Source organism: Neopelma chrysocephalum, unplaced genomic scaffold, assembly GCF_003984885.1.
Source record: "Neopelma chrysocephalum unplaced genomic scaffold, ASM398488v2 Primary Assembly neopelma1_23, whole genome shotgun sequence".
In the NCBI taxonomy this organism is placed as follows: domain Eukaryota; kingdom Metazoa; phylum Chordata; class Aves; order Passeriformes; family Pipridae; genus Neopelma; species Neopelma chrysocephalum.
Genome location: NW_020897691.1, coordinates 25,924,803 through 25,943,771, shown reverse-complemented (window position 1 = coordinate 25,943,771; position 18,969 = coordinate 25,924,803). Strand labels below are relative to the sequence as shown.

The window sequence follows — 18,969 nt, the reverse complement described above, 5'->3', positions numbered from 1 at the left end:
TAGTTTTTTCACAGTCTAGGTCCCCAAAATGGCTTCCCATGAGGTGAAAAAAAGTTGAGCAGAAATATACTGACATCAGTGGGTTCACATTTTCAGTACATTCACATAAAACTCAGCACATGGGTGGAGTCTCAATAGATTCCCATTTTTCACAGATGAAGGTCTAACCTTTCACATGTCTACATCACACATTGGCAAGACTCCAGTCTAAAGATTTGTAGGTTGGAAAAAAGTCCATGTCTACAAAGTCAAAGAAGAAACAGAAGAGAAAACATGGAACTGGAAGATGTGAAGGAAAGGAAAGGTCTGCAGCTGTAGAAAATACTCCATTTCCCTAACACATGTATAATATGCTTTCAACTTTATGACAACATTTAAGATTGTAAAGGCTATTTCCATCAAAAGGAAGAAATTATGACAGAAGAAGAAATATAAAAAGAAATTTTTTTCCCTTTCAGTAGTTGGTAAAAAAGGGCTCTCCTATTCACATTTATGAGATCTGTGCCTGAAACGTCCTCATGCCATTATCTTCAGGTGCTTCACTGTCATTTCCAACTTTTGAACACAAATGCAGAGTTTCCCAGTTATGCCCTAAAGCCTGGAATTTGCAGTCTGCCCAGTGCTTGATGATTGCTTTTATTTTTCAGTTCCCACTACACATAAGGGCAGGCATCCTTTAAACTGAACAAGAAGTTACCTGCAGCAGTGTTAGCTTCAGCAAGGCTAGGATGTGGGAGCCGACAGACACCAAAGCTGCCCATTTCCAGAGCAGCTCCCACTTCAGCTTTTCCTGCAGTACCCTTGCTATAGAAATTATCACATTCAGTATGAGCAACAAGTTACACACAAAGTTAATCCACTTCCAAAGAAGTTTGAGAGATGCAGACACAACCTTGTTCTGCAAGGAGTCCAGATTTTTTGACAGTTCGCGTTTTGAGGAGCTGCATCACATAAGGGAAGGCTCCGCACTTCCACCTCATGTGAGGGTAGCAGCTGTGGGATACAGACAGGGGAAGTAAAAACACTCCTTGGGGAATCTGACTGACAGAATTGGCAGCTAAGTTGGGCCATTTAAAAATACCCAGAGTTTATTCATATTCACCTGTGTAAGATGTGCTATACTGCATCCAAATAATTTTAAGGGTTTGGTGTTTTTTTATTGCTGTTGCTTTTATGACTTTGCTAGATCTTAACAAGGCAATGTAGTTTGTGTCTCTCACAAGTCACTTGTAAGATTTGGCTCATTTCTGGTTTGGAACAAAGGAGATTTAGCAATTGTTTTTTTCCTGCAAACTTCTATGGAAGGCTCACAGTACCATATCAGTAAATTCAGCTCTGCTGACCTGAAGTGCTCTAAAACCATGAGTCCAGTTGTCTGGACTTCCAAAACACTGAGGCAACAAACACAGAGAATTTATTATTATGACTCTTCTTGGTCTTTTAAATTTTAAGTTAGTATTCTTAAACATCCTGCTGCAATGACAGAGACATGAAATGCTGACTTAAAGAAAAAGTGCAGAAACTCTTGCATCCACATAAATTGAAAATGTAAATTTAAAGAATGTCCCCCAAACCCTACACAAATCAAACCCACATATAGAACAGTTTTGTGAAGATGGAATAACAATTGAATTGAAATTATCAGAAATCATAAAAATGAAATTATTTTTCTGTTATGATATGTCATTCACCAGGAGAATCTACTATTGAAACAATAAATAGTTTCAGAAGTATTGAGACAAATTCACAGCAGAAAGATGTTAAAATTAATGGACTAGATGCAATTTATGATTTTGGAATCCCCAAAGGTATAATCAAGTGAAGCATCTGATGACTGTACTTCTGAAAATAGACAGGCAGTACTTCTTTTCTTCTGTTATTGACCATTATCAAAGCCTTAACATGTTGGGGTTTTTTTATGTCTGCTTCTCATGTCCTTATCAATTAACTGAAAAAAGGATCATCACATTTACTAGAAATAATTCTGATGATATCCAGAATGAGGTCTTTGCATGGAAACTAAGAAACTCTTAAGCTATACATAAAAAAGCACAGTCCTGCTGAGTTTTCACTGTAGGACTATAGTGTGTATATGTATGCATATAAAAGTAATATTTGTTCTCTTTTATAAATGGAGGAAAATCATTCAAAGTAGTTGACTAAGTGACAATTTTTCAGGCTAGCTCTTTCTCTCTTCCTTTTAAAATTTTCTTTACTTCTTAAAGCACAAGCATAAGTGTGTTTCTGATAAAACACATCAAACAGACCAACAATACTTATATATGGGTAATGGGGAAGCAAAGGAAAGAGCTCTGTAAAGATCATTAGCAGAATGACATATCAAAACTAAAAGACACTTCAGATGCAGCTACGCAGCAGTGAGGGCAGTTGCCTGTAGCCTGACTGAAATAGATGAGACACTGCCCTAGTTAAGGAGAATTCCTCCATTGAGGAAATGGATGACCCGTGCAGGCCCATCATGGACATCTTGAAGATGGATGCCAAATTTGTTTTCAGATGAATCTTCCAATTCATTGTCCTTGCTACCAGCTCAAATATATGTAGGCACCAGCACCAATATTCTGTCACTGCTGGCAATAGCTTTCTTGGTATATGAGCACTTAGCAGGCTGAGGTTCAGTTGAGCACTGACCATATCTTCCAAATTCACAGCAAATAGGAAAGTTCAAACCTGTCAAGGCTGGATGGAAGATCCGTTATCCTGCTTGTGTTCTGAGAAAATTACTCCAAGGCATTCAGGCAGTAAATCTGTTACACAGCACTTAAGAGCTACAGAACATGTTTTTACAGAAGAAATAAACGTACAAATAAACATGTACCAGGACATCACTCTTGAAGGAAAACAGCTGGGCCATCATATTGGAAACAGTAAAAAAGAAATACATTTGCTAAGCAAACATGTTGAGGAAAGGCCGACAGAACATATAAACCAACCAATAAAAGGTTGCTTTTTCACAGCATTATCAGGTATTTACAAGTAGTGCAAGCCTCTGCCTTAGCAACAAGATAAACACCAGGCTTCCAGAAGCCATAAAACTGCTAGTACTCCAATACAGAAAGGCAGGAATATGGGAAACGTATCTATTGAATTGTCCTCTGTAGCTATCTTATTGTCTTCACAGAAAAGCGCTATTTCAAGATGATTATTCTTGGTAGGTTAACAAAAAACTGGCTGTTATTACTTCTGTCATTTCTAGCAAAAAGTTATTTCACTGGAGTAGCTTGCAAACCTCATCTGGTTATATGTATGCACGATTTCAATACAAGAAAAATAAAGTTATACAATTGCTTCATCCACTTACTCTTAATTTTTATGTTTAAACAATCTTCTTTGATATTTTGGTAAGATTTAGTAATATAGAAGAGTGTATTTAACACAGTTGTTAGGACTACATACACAGGAAACATAAAGAAACTTTGAGCCAATTCACAACATTAATAATCCATAAAAGCACCCATGAATTCACTTCAAGCAAAACCATGCAGTTATTGAAGCTGTAGTTCCATGGATCTTTTGGAAAAACAGAAACAAAACCAAAAACAAACCACAAAAAACCCCAACATCACATAAAAATAATAATAATAAAAAAACCCGCCAAAAACCCAACCCACAAATTTTAAGTTCCTCTTTTTCAGATTGGATTAAATTAATGAGGCTATAAGTATAATCCTAGCCAGATATCAATAGTTTAAACTGTACATTGAAACCAATCCCATCACATTAAACTAACCCCTGGCTGAACAGACTCGAGAAGTGCTTATATTAACTGTTCTACAGTGGATGATGTGGGAACACCCACTAAGTAAAAGTGGAAGTCAACCTTGTTCTTAGCTGCTTTTCCAAATCCGGCCTAGCTGATGAGAAATGGGTCCCTACTCTCCCTACTCAGAATAAGATAGTCCAGAGTGTTTTATTTGCAAAACAACCTCCGTATATTACTACAGCTTTCCTTTCCCTGTTAGTTAAGACGAGAGACTACAGGAGAGAAGCAAATGCACAGATTTAAAAACAGTAGAAACAACACACTAGTTGATCTGTCAGAAATATCAACTGACATTATGCCAAAATACAAAAAGTAGCCACCATTAATCAAACTGATGTGAAAAACCCTTTTTCACCAAGGCACCTAAATCCATAGACTGGAACTTGAGTGAAAAACAAACAAACCAACCAGCTCACCCAGCTTTCAAACTAAGTTTATTAGTGGAGGGGGGGTGGTGTTACTTTTATGCTCTTGGCTAAGAATCTGTCATTATATTACAGTCAAAGAAACTTTTTCTGTTCTTGTAATAGTTTTTCTAAAACAAACATCTTGTTCAACCCTTCATAACCTGCTTACAGCTTGCATAATTCCCTCAAGCATATGAAACATTAACATCTTCCATTGGTTGTTGAAAATGCAGTAAGTGAATACTTACTGGGAAAGGAAAAGAAAAGGAAAAACAAAAAAAAATAAAATCAAACCTAAATTCTATCGTAAGACATTTATCAGCATAGGTCAAGTCATAGACCTATCTAAACAGCATTGATCTCTAAAAATAGTGTTTGGCTTTGGATGAACCTAATGCAGCAGTTAATGGATGCAATGGCTGTTTAACTCCATCCTCATTCTTAGCTAAAACAGCTGTTTCTGAGAAAGATGTTTGCCAGATTTTCATTTGAACTTTAGAAAGAAGCCCTCATCAAATTTACTCAGGTCTTCAAGACTACAAATCATCACAGCTCCACTGACTTCTACTACATCTCCTACTTCACTGAGAAGGGGCACTTCATTTACAGCAGCAGACTTCCCCTCTTCTCCTTCTCTGCCCCGAGCTGAAGTGGCACTGCTCTTTACAAGTCCCTTCCTCTTAATAGACCATTATGGGCCTTTGAATGCTTTGTAATGACCGTATTTGCTGAGAACATTTCCTAAAGTCAGTCTATTCCTGTTCCTGGTTACACTGATTCACACAACGCATTTAAAACTCTTTATACAGCACAAGGCAAATTAGTCATAATTAATTAAAAATAAGCATGCTTTGGAAGCACAGGCTAAAACCCATCATTGCAAGACCATATTAGTAGTTGATTCTGAGGGTTTAAGTGATTTGGGTTTGTTTCTTCAATAACAATGCTGACAGGATCTTTGGGTTTGGAGTTTTTGGGTTGTTCTTTTAATGAACAGAAGTAGCAGGACTTTATTTTAAAAGCATTAACTATGTGATTCACTAAACTCTTTCCTCTGTCCCCAGTCAGTCTTATCACTAACTCCTTGTTATTTTTTAAAGTGATAAAATAGACATTTTTGCAGGAAGATCTCCCACTATCTCAGAATTGTGAGGCCATCCATCACATCTGTGGGGGAGAATGGCAGGGGGAGACACTATAGCAGGTGGAAATAAAGGGGGATAGTGATAAGCAGACAAAGCTTTGCAAACAAGAAAATAATTGCCTTGTAAGAGGAACAGGACTCTCTTCCACCAACTGCCCATCTCAAAGGAGAAAAGCATGGGTAGGAGGGGAAAAAAACAGAAAGAAAAAACCCTACACCTTTTCTTGCCTCCAGTTTCCAAGGGAGGCTCGTTTTGATACCCAAGGAAAATAAGCATCCAAATGGAATCAGCATGCCTACCTTCACTAATGCTATATTTAAGGTGCCTCAGGCACACAATTTTTTTAATAGCCATACTCCAGTCTGTAATGACTAATTTGTCAGATTGCTGTTGAAAACACATCTGTAAAAGACAATTTTTAAAAATTAGATAAATAAAGACAAACCTGTATCTTGCCCTCTGCAAGAGGTAACATGAAACAGTGAGCAAGGACTGAGGATGGAGGGTAGAAAACACACCATCAGGTTATTTCATTCAGCCAAATCCTAATAAATTTCTGTTTCTGCTGTTTTCTAAATATATCTGGATATAGCTGAACCTGGCCTCCAATAATTAAGAACACTTTTTGTAAAGTATAAATGAAGCAAAAAGAAGTGTTTACATCATTTTCAAAAGGTAAGGAAAATGTAATGAATATGTTATAAACTCACTTCTGCTTTAGCACCCTGAGATCAATTAGTCCTTTTTCATTTTCACTTAAGCACAGATATTTTTTCTGCTCTACATGACCAGAAGAATTTAACATCTGTCTGTCAGTAGCCCTGAAAGAAAAAAACAAAACCAAAAAATTTACTGTCAGGTCTTGTGCAGCTTACAGAAAAGAGGAACTTTAGGCTTCTAAAATACCAGTGGCACAAATAGAAAGGGAGAAAAATTAACATATTGAATAGTCATGATTTTACATGATGCTAATGTCTCTTAATCAATCAGTTCAATTATCAAACTCTGACAAATTAAAAGGAAAAATATATATAGTACTGCCTAGTGATATTCTAATTATTACACAGTTTAATGGCCAGTCTTCGCGAACGAAGATTTTGGGAAAGGTCTTTTACCTTTCAAGCCTGCGCAATGGATTTTTTTAGGTGAGACACAGCATGGGCCGAACTGAGCCCACCCTTTAATCCTAAGGTTCATCTGCCGGGGCCAAGCAAGCTTGGACAATGGCAGTGAGGCCCTCAGGATGTAGGTTTGTTTAGAGTGACCTTCTCATAGATGGATGGCCTCACAGGGCTAACGGGCTCCATCTGCCCGGGGGACCGGGAATCGAACCTGGGTCGCAGCGGTGAGAGTGCCGCATGCTAAACCACTAGGCCACCAGGGGTCCCATATTACACAGTTAAAACCCCAAGAAAAATCAGCCTTCTCAGAGTTGCAGGATAACTGCTATCCTCATAGCCTGGCATGTCCTAATCTCTGGGAATAACTAACCATTACAGCTTGAAAGGTGTGGGCTGAAAGAGCTATTTACCCAGTATTGCAAGGCAGTTTCTATTTAACCGGAACCTTGAAAAGTTGTTTTTGCTAGAGGTTAAGTCCAAAGCTTCAAGTCAGCTCCGAATGCCAGCTGGTCTCACAGTCCACTGTTCATGGTTATTTGCTTCAACTCTAGCTCATCACTAACACCAAAAACTCCAGATTCAGACTTTGCTATGTGCCAGACCAAACCATTGCTTTCCACTTAACATTTGTGTCCACTTCTCTTCCTCCTCATATTCCTGTTATTTCTTGTTTTGTTGATAGAAGCCAACATCAACAGTTTTACCCTGTACTGAGGGATAGGCAGAGCTTAGATAGGGGATACTGTTATGCTGCCAAGAATTCATAGCAGTCATCAACCACTTTTTTTTTCTGAACTTCCTCTCTTCAGAACATCCAAACTCTAAGGATGCTTTAGAAACTCTTCCGGTCTCAGCTGTACTCAACACATGAAAGGCTGTTATTGGAAGTGACATTAGTTTACCATATTTATAAGGGGAGTTTTCCCTTTCCATGAATCAATATTTTTCATCTATGCAGTTGAAGCAAACAAACAAAAAAACCCTATTATGTTTTCCGTGTGGCTCCTAGAAACAACCGATTGTGAAATTGGAAAGCATCTTAATATTTACCTTGTGAAATTTACATTTTGAATTCCTCACACACACATAAACACAGTTTCTACCCCATGATTGAGAACATATCCACCTTACCAGTGACAGACACAAAGTGCTATTTCCATGTCCTAATCCAAACTGCCGGAGATGTAAGTCACAGTGTCCTTTCAAAATTTATTACTTCCACACAGAAAGTGTTCACCTATTGTACTCAAAACTCCATGTCCAACCAACGAGTTCATTTCTGTTTCTAGCAGGGAGGCGAGTTCAGCACAATTCACACACAGTCAGAGGATGTGCTAAGGACACCAGGATAAAGAGGCAGCAGCCAGGAGTGCACCAACAAGCATTGGGGATAGCATTCACTTGAGAAATACAACAGGGAAACACTCCTGAGAGCTCTTGGAAGCTCCACAGTGACTTCAGCTGACTCAGAAGGACACTGTGATGATGCTGCTTTCTCCCCTGCCCTAAGCAATGCCTTCTCAACCCTATCACTAGTCCTGGCAGTGTGAGCTGGTTCTGGAAACTCACCTGACTGAGAAATAATTCTGCAAAACAGAAAAGGTGGTTGGTTTTCACCTGGGTTCAAGCCCCACAGGAGAAGGGCTAGCAACACGCAAACTCAGTTTTCACCATTGTTTCCCTGCCACTGTGGGACCACACACTCAGCTATGGGTGCTACTAACTGCAAACCCTGCCGTGGTGACTTTACTCAACTGCAATTCAGCCTAACATTACTGAAAGATGGAGGAAATGTGTGTTCACCATATATTGTAGAACTATGAATTTTGAATTTGTTCAAAACAGTGTCTCATGCACTTTATTCAGGAGTCCTTGAATTAGATCAAAAGAAAATATTCTTACAGGATTTTGTTCAAAATGTAGTGAATAGACAAAATAATTTTAAACTACATCACTAAGACAAGCACTGCGGAGTTAAGAAAAGAGAGCTGCAGCTACCTGCTTATGAGGATACATCTTTTAGTTTTATGACAAAATGCTACTTTTACTATAAGAGCTTTTCCATCATTTTATACCCCAAACTGGACAGAATATATTGACTTTCTACTCATCCTAAAATATATGACTGAATGCATATTAAATGTGCTTGGGCTTTACTCTGTCATTCTTGGTGACACAGAAAAGTTTTCAGAAACAGCAGCTTATTTACTCAACTTCCTGTAAATAGAAGGATGCCAGCGTCTTATTTTCCAGGAAGGAGGCTAGGTAGGGAAAGATTTTAATGTAAATTATATTCACTAACATTTGATATTTTAAGCTCTTAATTTTTTTGGAGTCTGCAGAACTGCACAGCAAAGCTGTGCCCTCATACTACTGTAACTGCAAGATGAAATTCAGAGTTTCCTTTGAGAAACTGAATTTCAATACACCTGTGACACAAATGCTATCTCTGGTTAAATCATTATTTTACTCCAAGATTTGCAAGCATTTAAAAGTAAGTTCTTCAAAAGCTTAATATTGTAAATAGTGAAAATTTTAGCTATAGTGATAGTTTGATAGTGCTTTGTCCAAATGAAAACTAGGTCCTAAAACCAGATATGAAGAAAAGTTTAAGTTAATTAATGGCGTTGTTCTGGAATGTTGATGCCCTATTTAAAACCACAGGGTAGTATCTAATTTTGCATTTCACATGTTGTTACAGATACTTAAAATTTTAAAAAGTCACAGCTGAAGAGCTAGTAAATGCCAGTTTTAAAATGCCATGAAAAGAACACAGCTATACCCAGATTGATATCTTCCGTGCCATGTACAAACTCACCCACTGATTACTTCTGGAAATTTTTGAGAAGCAGTTTCACAACAGCCTGTAAGGGAATCCAGCCCACTTTTTTGTTGATGGTATTTTTTAATCAGGTCCATCAGCACTGCCTGGTGCCCAATCTTTTTCACCAGCTGTTGCACCATACGATCATTAAGTGCCAGAAGAGCTGCACCACTTACTTCTTCTTCTGCAGATTGAAGGGGATAAAAGACATAATGTAAAATAGCTTTACAGTTACATTCTATATGCCTAAAAACATGATGGAAGACAGGTCAAAGGTAAAGATGCTTTCTACTGCCAGCTGTCATTTTCAACTGCTACTGTCCTTTCCTAAGCAGTGCCAGGAATCACTGGTCAGATACCTTCCCCTAATAAAAAGCCAAGTCTGAAATATGCAGAGGCAGAGAGGTGACTATTTTAATGCTTTAAGTCAGGCCTTGCTTAAACCACAGGAGACTGTCACTTGTTAATGAAGGCAAGCCTTTTAAGAGAACACACAACAAATAGGCTGTTCACGTAACAGTTTCTTGTTCACTCTTTTGTAGAGTGTTTATATACTCAGTCATAAAACGTTTACACACTACAGTTGCATTATTTCAAAAGATTTATACAACATAAAATAGGCCCTGTCAAGACTTTTAAACTGCCAGTTCTGATTTGAGGTGTCTCTATTTATATACAGGCTTAATCTCATCCCCCAGCATTTCTCAGAGACTTCATAATAAATCCGTACACTTATGTTGACTTATCAGATCTATGTCAGTTCTCACCCTAATAAATTTTTATAAAAGTCTGAAGTTAGCATATACACACATGCCCCAAAACATTGTAGGCAGTGCCAATTAAAGGCACAGCAAGAATTACTAAACAAGTCCCCCTCCAAACAACAAAAATGCTTACCACGGAACTTAGGAACTAGTTCTCCTAAATTTCTCTGTTTCAACCAGTTGCAGACTTGCTCAACCGACCAATTTTCCATCTTCAGCTGTTGCAGTGCTAAATTTCCCTGTGAAATTAAAAGAGAAGATTATTTTTATGCTGAACTCTAAACTGAACTCCAACGTTTCATAGGAAAAAAATGCACTTAGCAAATAAAGATACATCTACATGTTCTGAATAAAAATAGTGCAAAATAATCCAGCTAATGCCTATTATAAGTGGCAGTTTCCTTGAATCCCCTTCCTCACCTCCTCTCCCTTCCCTGCTTTTTCTCTGCTCTGAGACAGCCTCATTCCTTATAAAACACGACCTGCTCCAGTACCATTAACACCCAGATTTCCTCACAGAGAAGAAAAAAGGTGTGAAATTCACCACCACCATCAGGCTCATCAGGAAATGGCTGACATTTTACAGAGGGGAAAAAAGCAAACCACCCCACCATCGGATAAGAGTCAGTCACCTACACGTTTATAGTCAATCAAGCACCTTAACCCTCTCTGCACCACCACCCAGGGCAGGTACACAGCAAATACTTAACCCTCAATTACCAACAGTTAGGGACAATAAAGATGGAGGGGAAGGGAGGGGACTGCACCTCCTCTTATTTGCTAGTTCTGTTCCCCAGCCTGCAGTGCTACCTGGGAAGATGCAGCGGGCACCCTTGGGAGGTAGAGGGTGGGCAGGGGGTCTCTGGGAGAGCCGGGGTGCGTACACCGACCCTCCGGGTGAATCCGTCCTGCACATACCGTGTGCCTTCAGTCCGAAGGACTGACTTGGATAACGAGAGGGGTACATCGCATACCAAAAACAACAGCAAACTCCCCAGAGGAAGATTGCTGATAAAGACAGCTTGTTCCACGCTACAAACTTCTCGGCAGCAGAAAACTCTCTCCGAGGGGGATTTTCTTATTAATACTTTTTAGCTCTACTATGTAAAGGAGCACCAAGTGCTTCATGACCATGCTTGCAATGCACAGCAAACAATACTACAGGACATTATTCGAGTCAATTTTTCAGATGAGAATATATGTGTCTGGCATTGTACGCCAAACATTTCCTTCCATATCCTAAGCCTGCAGCAAACTCTAGGCTAACAAGAGGATTCACCCACACAAACCTCATTAGCATCTGCACTCCAAAAAAAAAAAAAAAAAGGAGAAAAAAAATCCTGGAATAAAAGCATTTCCATTTTCATTCTTCAACAGCAGACACCCTGCAAAAGACCTGCACTTCATGCTTATGCTCTTATGGCCTTTTAAGTCCAGCAACTTAAAGGGGTTAAGTTTGAGAGGAATGCCTTTCTGCATTACATGAGTGGATTTAATTCGATATGACAACAGTAGCCATACAACTCCTCCCCCAGGCTAAGCAGCAAGAATAGAGTGTGAAAAGTCATTATTTGTTGAGAACTCTGGTGTAAATTAAAAATCACACCTTTCTGTCACACTTCTTACTTCCTCGCAAAGAGTAGGGCAGAAAAAAAGTCTCCAAAAATTTGAAAGATAAAACCAGATGCAAAGGAAAAAGATACTTCCCTTATCTAACAAGCAGCGTAAAAGGAGAGAGATACATTAAAATGTTAGAAAGGTCACTTCTTCATTGCGAAAGAAGGCTAACATTCTAGAGCACTTGTAAAGCATACAGGCAGATACCAAAACTTGAAAAAGTGTCAAGATAGCTATAGCCATGCAAAACAATATGCATATTTAGCTCTGGGTGGCTAATTCTACAGCAAAATGGCTACTTGCACATGGAAATGCAGGTTGCACACTTAATCGAGTGAAGTGATTATACCTTGGAGGCTTTTTTTTTAAAAAAAACAGATTATATGCATTAAGGGTGGGAAACAAATACTTTTAAGTGCTTCTCACAAGTGATTTCACTTACTTGCATATGCTATAGATAAAAGAGTCAGAAAAAGAGCAGACCAATCTTCTAGCAGCATTTTGGAGACAACAAGAAAGATTGAGCACAGATGGTGATATTTGTCTTCATTAATGATTCTATTTATTACATTAGCATCAAAATACTATCCAGTGAAGGGTTGCCTGTGCTCAGTGTGGTGAAATTTGCAAATATTTATATTCTTCAATCAACTCTAAGTGAGAAAACCAAAAAAATCCAACAGCAGCAACATTTTAAAGAGAGCAATTTACAGCATAACTTATTCAGAGCAGTTCTAAGTGTGAGTGATCTCTGCTTGTTAATAAATACAGCCTATCGCTGAGACCCATTTCTTCATACATCTAGGATGAATATCTATCATTAAGACTTAACTACCCTGGTTAATGAAACCGAGTAATGAAATCAGTGAAAATTACATTTCCCTAGGATGTGACAGGACAACACTTCTATTTCCTGTAAAATCCTTGAAGACCAAAGGATAAAAATCTTGAGTTTTAATCATATCAAGCTAAAGACCTATCTATGGTACAGATTTCTGGCAGATGTAGTTGGCTACACAGTAGCAAGAGATGGAGTTCCTGACCAGCACACCTCTGCTGGCACATCCATACTGCACACGCACTAATTTACCCTGCAGCTTGCTTTACAAGAAAATACAATAAGCTCCTGTAGTCTTGAATTCTAAATTAATCTATTTATAATCTTCTAAATGAATAAACCTATACATCAAAACATATTAGACATGAAGAGCAAATTATTGTATTTACTTCACATGTTGACTTGTGAGAGAGTCTATGGCACCACAGAATACAAATAGCACAACCTTTGACAGGTCTCTGTGTGGATGTCACTGAGGTCAGAATTATGGTTAATTTTAGTACAAGAGTAAGGAATGTGATACATGCACATCTATACATCACAGCTACGTGGCACATTTTGTACAGAGCCAGGTCTCAAAGTTGCTAGTGTGATGAGTAGGAATTTGTGCAAACCGAAGATATCAGCAAAGTATCCCATGTGCATTTTTTATGCTCTGTTTATTTGGTTTTATCTTTGTATGCATTGCAGAGACTTTATTATTTTCTTTCCACTTACTATCAAACTTGTTTTAAAACAATTAAAACTATGTTAAAGCAACTTTATTGCAGCCAGAATATGTCATCTTGGATCCAATACTGAGTTATTATGAAAAGAACATCAGCTGTCCACAAACCTTTTCAATAACATATAGGGAAAGACTCCAAGGCAGCACTTTTATCACCCTCCCCATTCCCTGAAGAAAATGCCAACAAATTATTGCTGACATTTGTCAGACACATGCTAGCATGAACCATTGCACTGAATGCTCAGAGAGATGCCTGGAAGAAAGGGAAAAATATTCCAATACCAAAGCAGGAACAAATCCTTAAGGTCAACATATCAGTTCTCATTTCTATGCTATTGTAGAGTAAGACACATGCAGCTGCAAGATCAGGAGACATACAAATGTACAGCAGATGCAAGAGAAAACCCATATTGCCTAGAAGTAAGGCTTTATAAGAAGATCTAGGAAGGAAACCTGCACAACCATTAGTCAGCTGTAAATAAAGGGGAACAAGCCAGACAACCCTTCTAAAGTTTGAACAGGATTAAGGGAAGTTTCAAGGGTTCTGAACATGCCAATTTATTGAGCTTTTTAAGCAGACCAACTCCTCTGCTGCAGGAATTAACTCTGAAGAATATTGTAAAAAATCAACTCTTTCTTTAATATATGTGCTTCTGATTAAATATGCCATTTCTAATATTCAAGTTTTTACTATATGGACTTCAAATATTTTCATCTGTGTTATGTACAGTGCTACTGGAAAAATGAGCTGTCCTGCTTCAACAGCAAGATTCAACACAAGTACCAAGTTCTCTCTGTTACAGATGTGCTAGTTATTTGGCAATTTGAAAGGAAGAAAAGAAAGTTGACTGTGTTTTAAGGTGATTTAATAGTAACACCGATAAGATTCCATTCTTGCTATTACTGGCAACAGTGCACAAGCCATGAAATAATACACTTAGTTGTAAAAGAAAATGTCTTTTTTTTCTAAGAAAACCTTCTAGAAATGTATCCATGTAAAATCAAACCCTTTTATATTATCTTTAAGAAAATGGTATCAAATTAAAAATACAATGTTACTGGATAGTGAGAACAGGAAAAGAATTAGGTGAAGGTTAAAAATTCATGAATTACAAAAATGAAATCTCATATACCACAAAGAAAGCAATCAGACTGAGGATGTTCAGTACAATACAGGGACTGCTTCAGAAGACTATAGAAAAAAAATCATTTTGTCTTGTAAGTGATATCACACTGACTTTTCTCCCCAAAGCACAAATTTCCCACCAGGACTATTGATACTGTTGATCATGTCACTGCTGGCTTAGCATAGGACTCCAGCTCCTGTCACTGGGCAGTGCAGAGACCTCGCACACTGCAGCCCTGCAGTGCAATCCACAGTAGACTAAATCACAGCAGTCATAATCCAGCCCTCTTCTTTGCAGCCATCCATATGATCATGTAGTCAGTGGTGCAGGCTAAGCTGAAAACATCAATTTTTTCATGTGGTGGGCTTTGGATGGATCAGTGTCTTTAACCAACTCCCTGTCCAATTGGGTGAAAATAGATCTTGGAATCGTATCTCTAGATTAATCAGTGTAGATTCATCCTTGTTTCAATACATTTATCAGGGAAGATTTCTGTCTTAATGGAGCATTTGTTTATAAAGTTAGGCCAGAAACCCAAACTGTGAGCAGTAACTATTCCACCTTCAAACAAAATTGAGAGATATACTCATCTCCTTTCCCTTAAATCATTCTGCTTGAATTATACTGTCTCTGCTTCTTGCAAGGTTACTCTTCAAGCTTGTCTGATGAATAAGACTAACAATGAGGCTGATCCACTAATTGCTAAGAAGCATGATACAAGGTTCTGTTATTTGGTTGCTCCATTCGATTTAGAATCACCAACCAGTTCAGAGAGCTAAACAAGCAGTCATAGTGACCTTACAAAAAATGGTTAAGGCTAATTGGAAACAACAGCTTACCAAATCTATTCTGATGCAAAAGGCTTGGTGGTAATTTATAAGCGGATCAGTTGGCACATCCTCAAAGGTTCTAGTGTTTGACAAAGTTGCTTTCTGTTGTTCCCAAGGGATGGATACAGAAACCTTTTTAGCCTGAGTAACATCTAGAAAGTGATGCATATCCTTAAGTGAGTCTACATAGCTGAACTATGACAAAAGTTGGGGCTCCCATTGACGTAAGTTGCAGCTCCCATGTGGAACCACATGGGTACATGGCATGCACATGTTTTTCCCAGTAAGTGATCTACACAGTTCTTATACCTTTAGCACATGAGAGTTGTTATAAAATATCTCTTGAATTTTGTTCGTATGCTGTAATTGCTCTTATTCTGTATTACAATCTGCATTCAAAATTAAATTTTTTGTCCATGTTTTGTCAGTGCAAGATTTTGTCAAGCAGTGACTCAATCATGCCCAAAGTCAGGATTGTACCTTTTGCTGAGAAGAGTCTTGGCTAGTCTCTGAGAAATATACCATCATCAGGCGTGGTTGCATGTCTGAGAGAACCTGACCTCAAAAAGAGCTACAAGCTATATCCAGAAACATTTACCAGGCAGCAGAGAAACAAGAACCACAACAAAGTTTTTGAACTCTCCTGGCATTTATTCAGTAGGATGAATCAGTGAGGTAGAGGAGTGAAAGTTACTAGGAAGACATAAAAAGAAACCCTGAAAGTGAACAAATTGCCCTTGTCAGTAAACGCGGGTGCGTGCATAACATTCATTTTGGCCAGCCAGTAAGAACTTACCCAGAGGCCCCTTCTTGTATAGTCACTGTGTAACTGGGAAAACTAGAGTTTGGTACACCGTAGGAATAGTTGGTAGGCTGCAGGCAACTCATCAGCATTTTGAAAGAGTAAAGCAAGTGAAAGCGTTTGAAGCACAGGAACAAGGTCTGACTAGCTCAAGCAAAGACACCTTTGGGGTTTGTTTGGCTCGTGCTGAAGACAAACAGCTGTGGGCTGACGGGGGGCGCTGCTGCTCTCTCCTACACTAGCCCTTCCTTCCTTCCTCCTGTAGTGAGCTGGGCAAGACACCTCTGTTCAAGAGGAGTCACGCACTTCCTCGGTAAGAGATACTGAATTCTTTTAGGAATCACTGAGTCGTGGAGTGGAGAACAGCTGCTAAGCAGTGCATGCTCCTGCCCACTGCTTCTGGATTGGTGTTTTAGCATGATTGAGAGTTGCTGAATCATATGGTTACTAACCACTTACACCACTCCTCCAGTTTATGCATCACACAAATATGAAGATGATGATGAATAATTAAGTTTTAACACATTTCACAATGCACACTTTTTTGTTTGTACGATTAGTTAAATAAAGATGGATCCAGTCAGTCATAGATTTTTGTATTAAGGAATTATGTTGGCGTATGAAACCAGGTAAGGTGGGTGTAATTGAGCTAGATGGTAAAAACAGGCTGTCTCACAGGCCTATTTTATACGCTAGAAGCAACAGTTTAACTGATTTGGCATCCATTGGTGCAAACTCTTTATGTACAAGATGTTCTAAAGCATGAATTAAGTAATGCAGTATTAAATCAAAATAGATGTCCCTACAGGGTGAATGCGTTTATTCAGTTTGTTGATATTTAGGGCATACACAGCCCATTTCTTACAATATTACCACAGTAACCAGTCATTTCTGCCCACTGCTTGTGTGCTATTGTCTCCTCAACATATCCAGATGAAGAAATCGTGTAAGCACTCCATATTTGATACAGAATGTTAGTTGAAATCACCAATAATCTCTACCCACATGATGGAGATAGAGGGAACTGGAAATCTGAAAATGTGCAAATTCATATGTTGTTGTGATACTATAATAATGACATAAGTAAAAGGATTCACAAGCTCACTTCAGAGGACTGCTTCATCCTGCTTTTTGCCACTTTTACAGCTGTGCTAATTTATGATGCCATGGAGAAAACACCACCCCAAACACAAAAGGACCTATATATAACCATTTGTTCTATTGACAAGGGTGTTAAGTTTACTGGTCTAACAATCTACTGAGATTGTATCCTCAAACAGTGTATCAATTAGTGGGCCCACATTCTAGTTGATTGCTGTAATCTGTGCTTTTCAGGACTTCTGAATCATTTATGTAAAGAGGAACCTCGCAGTTTCACTGTGGAGCCAAGAGCCTCTTGGTTAGTACACAGGAAACATGAAAACTGCTCTTAAATCCCTGCTTCAGATTAGGCAGAGCAGGGATTTGGGACTGTGCCTTAAACTTTCAGATTGCCAGCCACTACAGAATAGAGTGGGACTGTCGTCTTGAGGGGAGGATATGTCAGAAAAGTCCTGATCTCAGCTTAAATGCCATCTGCAGGAGAAGGGCTGGAGTGAGTATCTCAAGGGCAAGTAAACACCTTCTCCAGGCTGAAGATAGGTGGATATTGTGCATTGAAACCAGCTACATCATGTTCAAGTTATGCTTGTATGATGCATTAATAAAGTTAAACTTCTTTTCCAAAATAGCTAAAAGAAATCAGCTTTGCTATTCGGTCTCAGGCAGTTACAATGTATTTGGGAAAATGTAAGGTTCACCAATCTAGCTTTGTTTCCCTCATTCTGTGGCTCCTAAACCTACGCATTTTATAAATAAATCTTTTCTGACTGTAGGTCTTGTTTACATTGCAGGCAGACTGAAGCAACACAACACCAAAAGAGGTGAGAAATTCTTCTGTGTGTGTCTAAAGTAAAGTGCTAATGTCAAAACATCATTTCACTGTTAAAATCCTAATAATTTTAAGCAAATCCATACCCCAAACAGCTACACATATTGTAAGTTGTTTGCATTTAGTTATACACACTGGCCAAATACAATAAAAATTTGGTATACATGGTTCATCGGTCAGGGTGTGGCAGAGTAGTAGCGAGAAGACTCTCAGACAGGTGTGAGAATTATGACACTGATTATATGGATGATTATGATTAGACTTATTGCTAATACAGTATCTAAATTTTGCCTATGCAGTATATAATACAAGCAGGTCTAAAGCATTATAATATACGCATGTTCAGCTAGAAACATACAAGGCTTTGGCCTTCACAGTGTACAATTGCAAAGCAACAAAGCACCAATGGAGCTACCTCAGGATTTTATTTCTGTGTGTGACTAGATCTTAGTGCTTTTACTCACTGATCCAAAAGTGAGTGTTCCCCATCTTCAGGCTGGAATTACCCTGCAGGCATCCCTGAGGATGAGGATGGAGGATGGAGGAACACGGAAACCCACTGAGAAACTGCCTGCAACCACAAGAGAACAATTGGCCCAGTCACCAGCAGCATTTTATACCTTTATGGAGGCCAAAAGCCAATCACGATCATCACAGCTTCCCCATCACTGAAATGCATTCATTATGTGAGCACCCAGACCCATCTGGTGTTCTTATCCTAGGACAAATCATTTGCCCATCACACACAGCAAGGGGGAGGGGGTGTGTGTGTGTGTGTATGGAGGACACATGCCAAGACCCAACTATCATTCCTCATTATCACACAGGGATAAGCAGTATATACCACGATTTTTTTTTCTCCCCCAGTCAAAGTGGCTGGCTTTAACAAAACCAGGAATGAAGGCACTTTTCTACCCAGAAAATGGCACAGGGGTGTTTCTGTGACAGCCAATGTTGCCATATTCTGCATTTCATCTTTCTCTGACAAATAGCAGGAAAAATCTGTTTGGAAAGAATTTTCCTTTTCCATAAATATGTAACAATATTGTTGTA

The 18,969-nt window shown here is 38.7% G+C and overlaps 1 protein-coding gene across 1 annotated transcript in view; it reads right to left on the bottom strand.

The window, feature by feature from the left end:
- Positions 1–11,104, bottom strand: part of SAMD3 (sterile alpha motif domain containing 3) — a 38,547-nt gene extending 27,443 nt beyond the window's left edge. Inside the window, exons 1-3 of the mRNA XM_027691299.1 lie at positions 10,179–11,104; positions 9,276–9,465; positions 6,047–6,157 (exon numbers count right to left, since the gene is read on the bottom strand). Of these exons, the coding sequence (XP_027547100.1) occupies positions 6,047–6,157; positions 9,276–9,465; positions 10,179–10,257 (380 nt within the window). The 5' untranslated portion in view covers positions 10,258–11,104. The remainder of the gene's footprint in view (positions 1–6,046; positions 6,158–9,275; positions 9,466–10,178) is intronic.
- Positions 11,105–18,969: the final 7,865 nt, after the last annotated feature.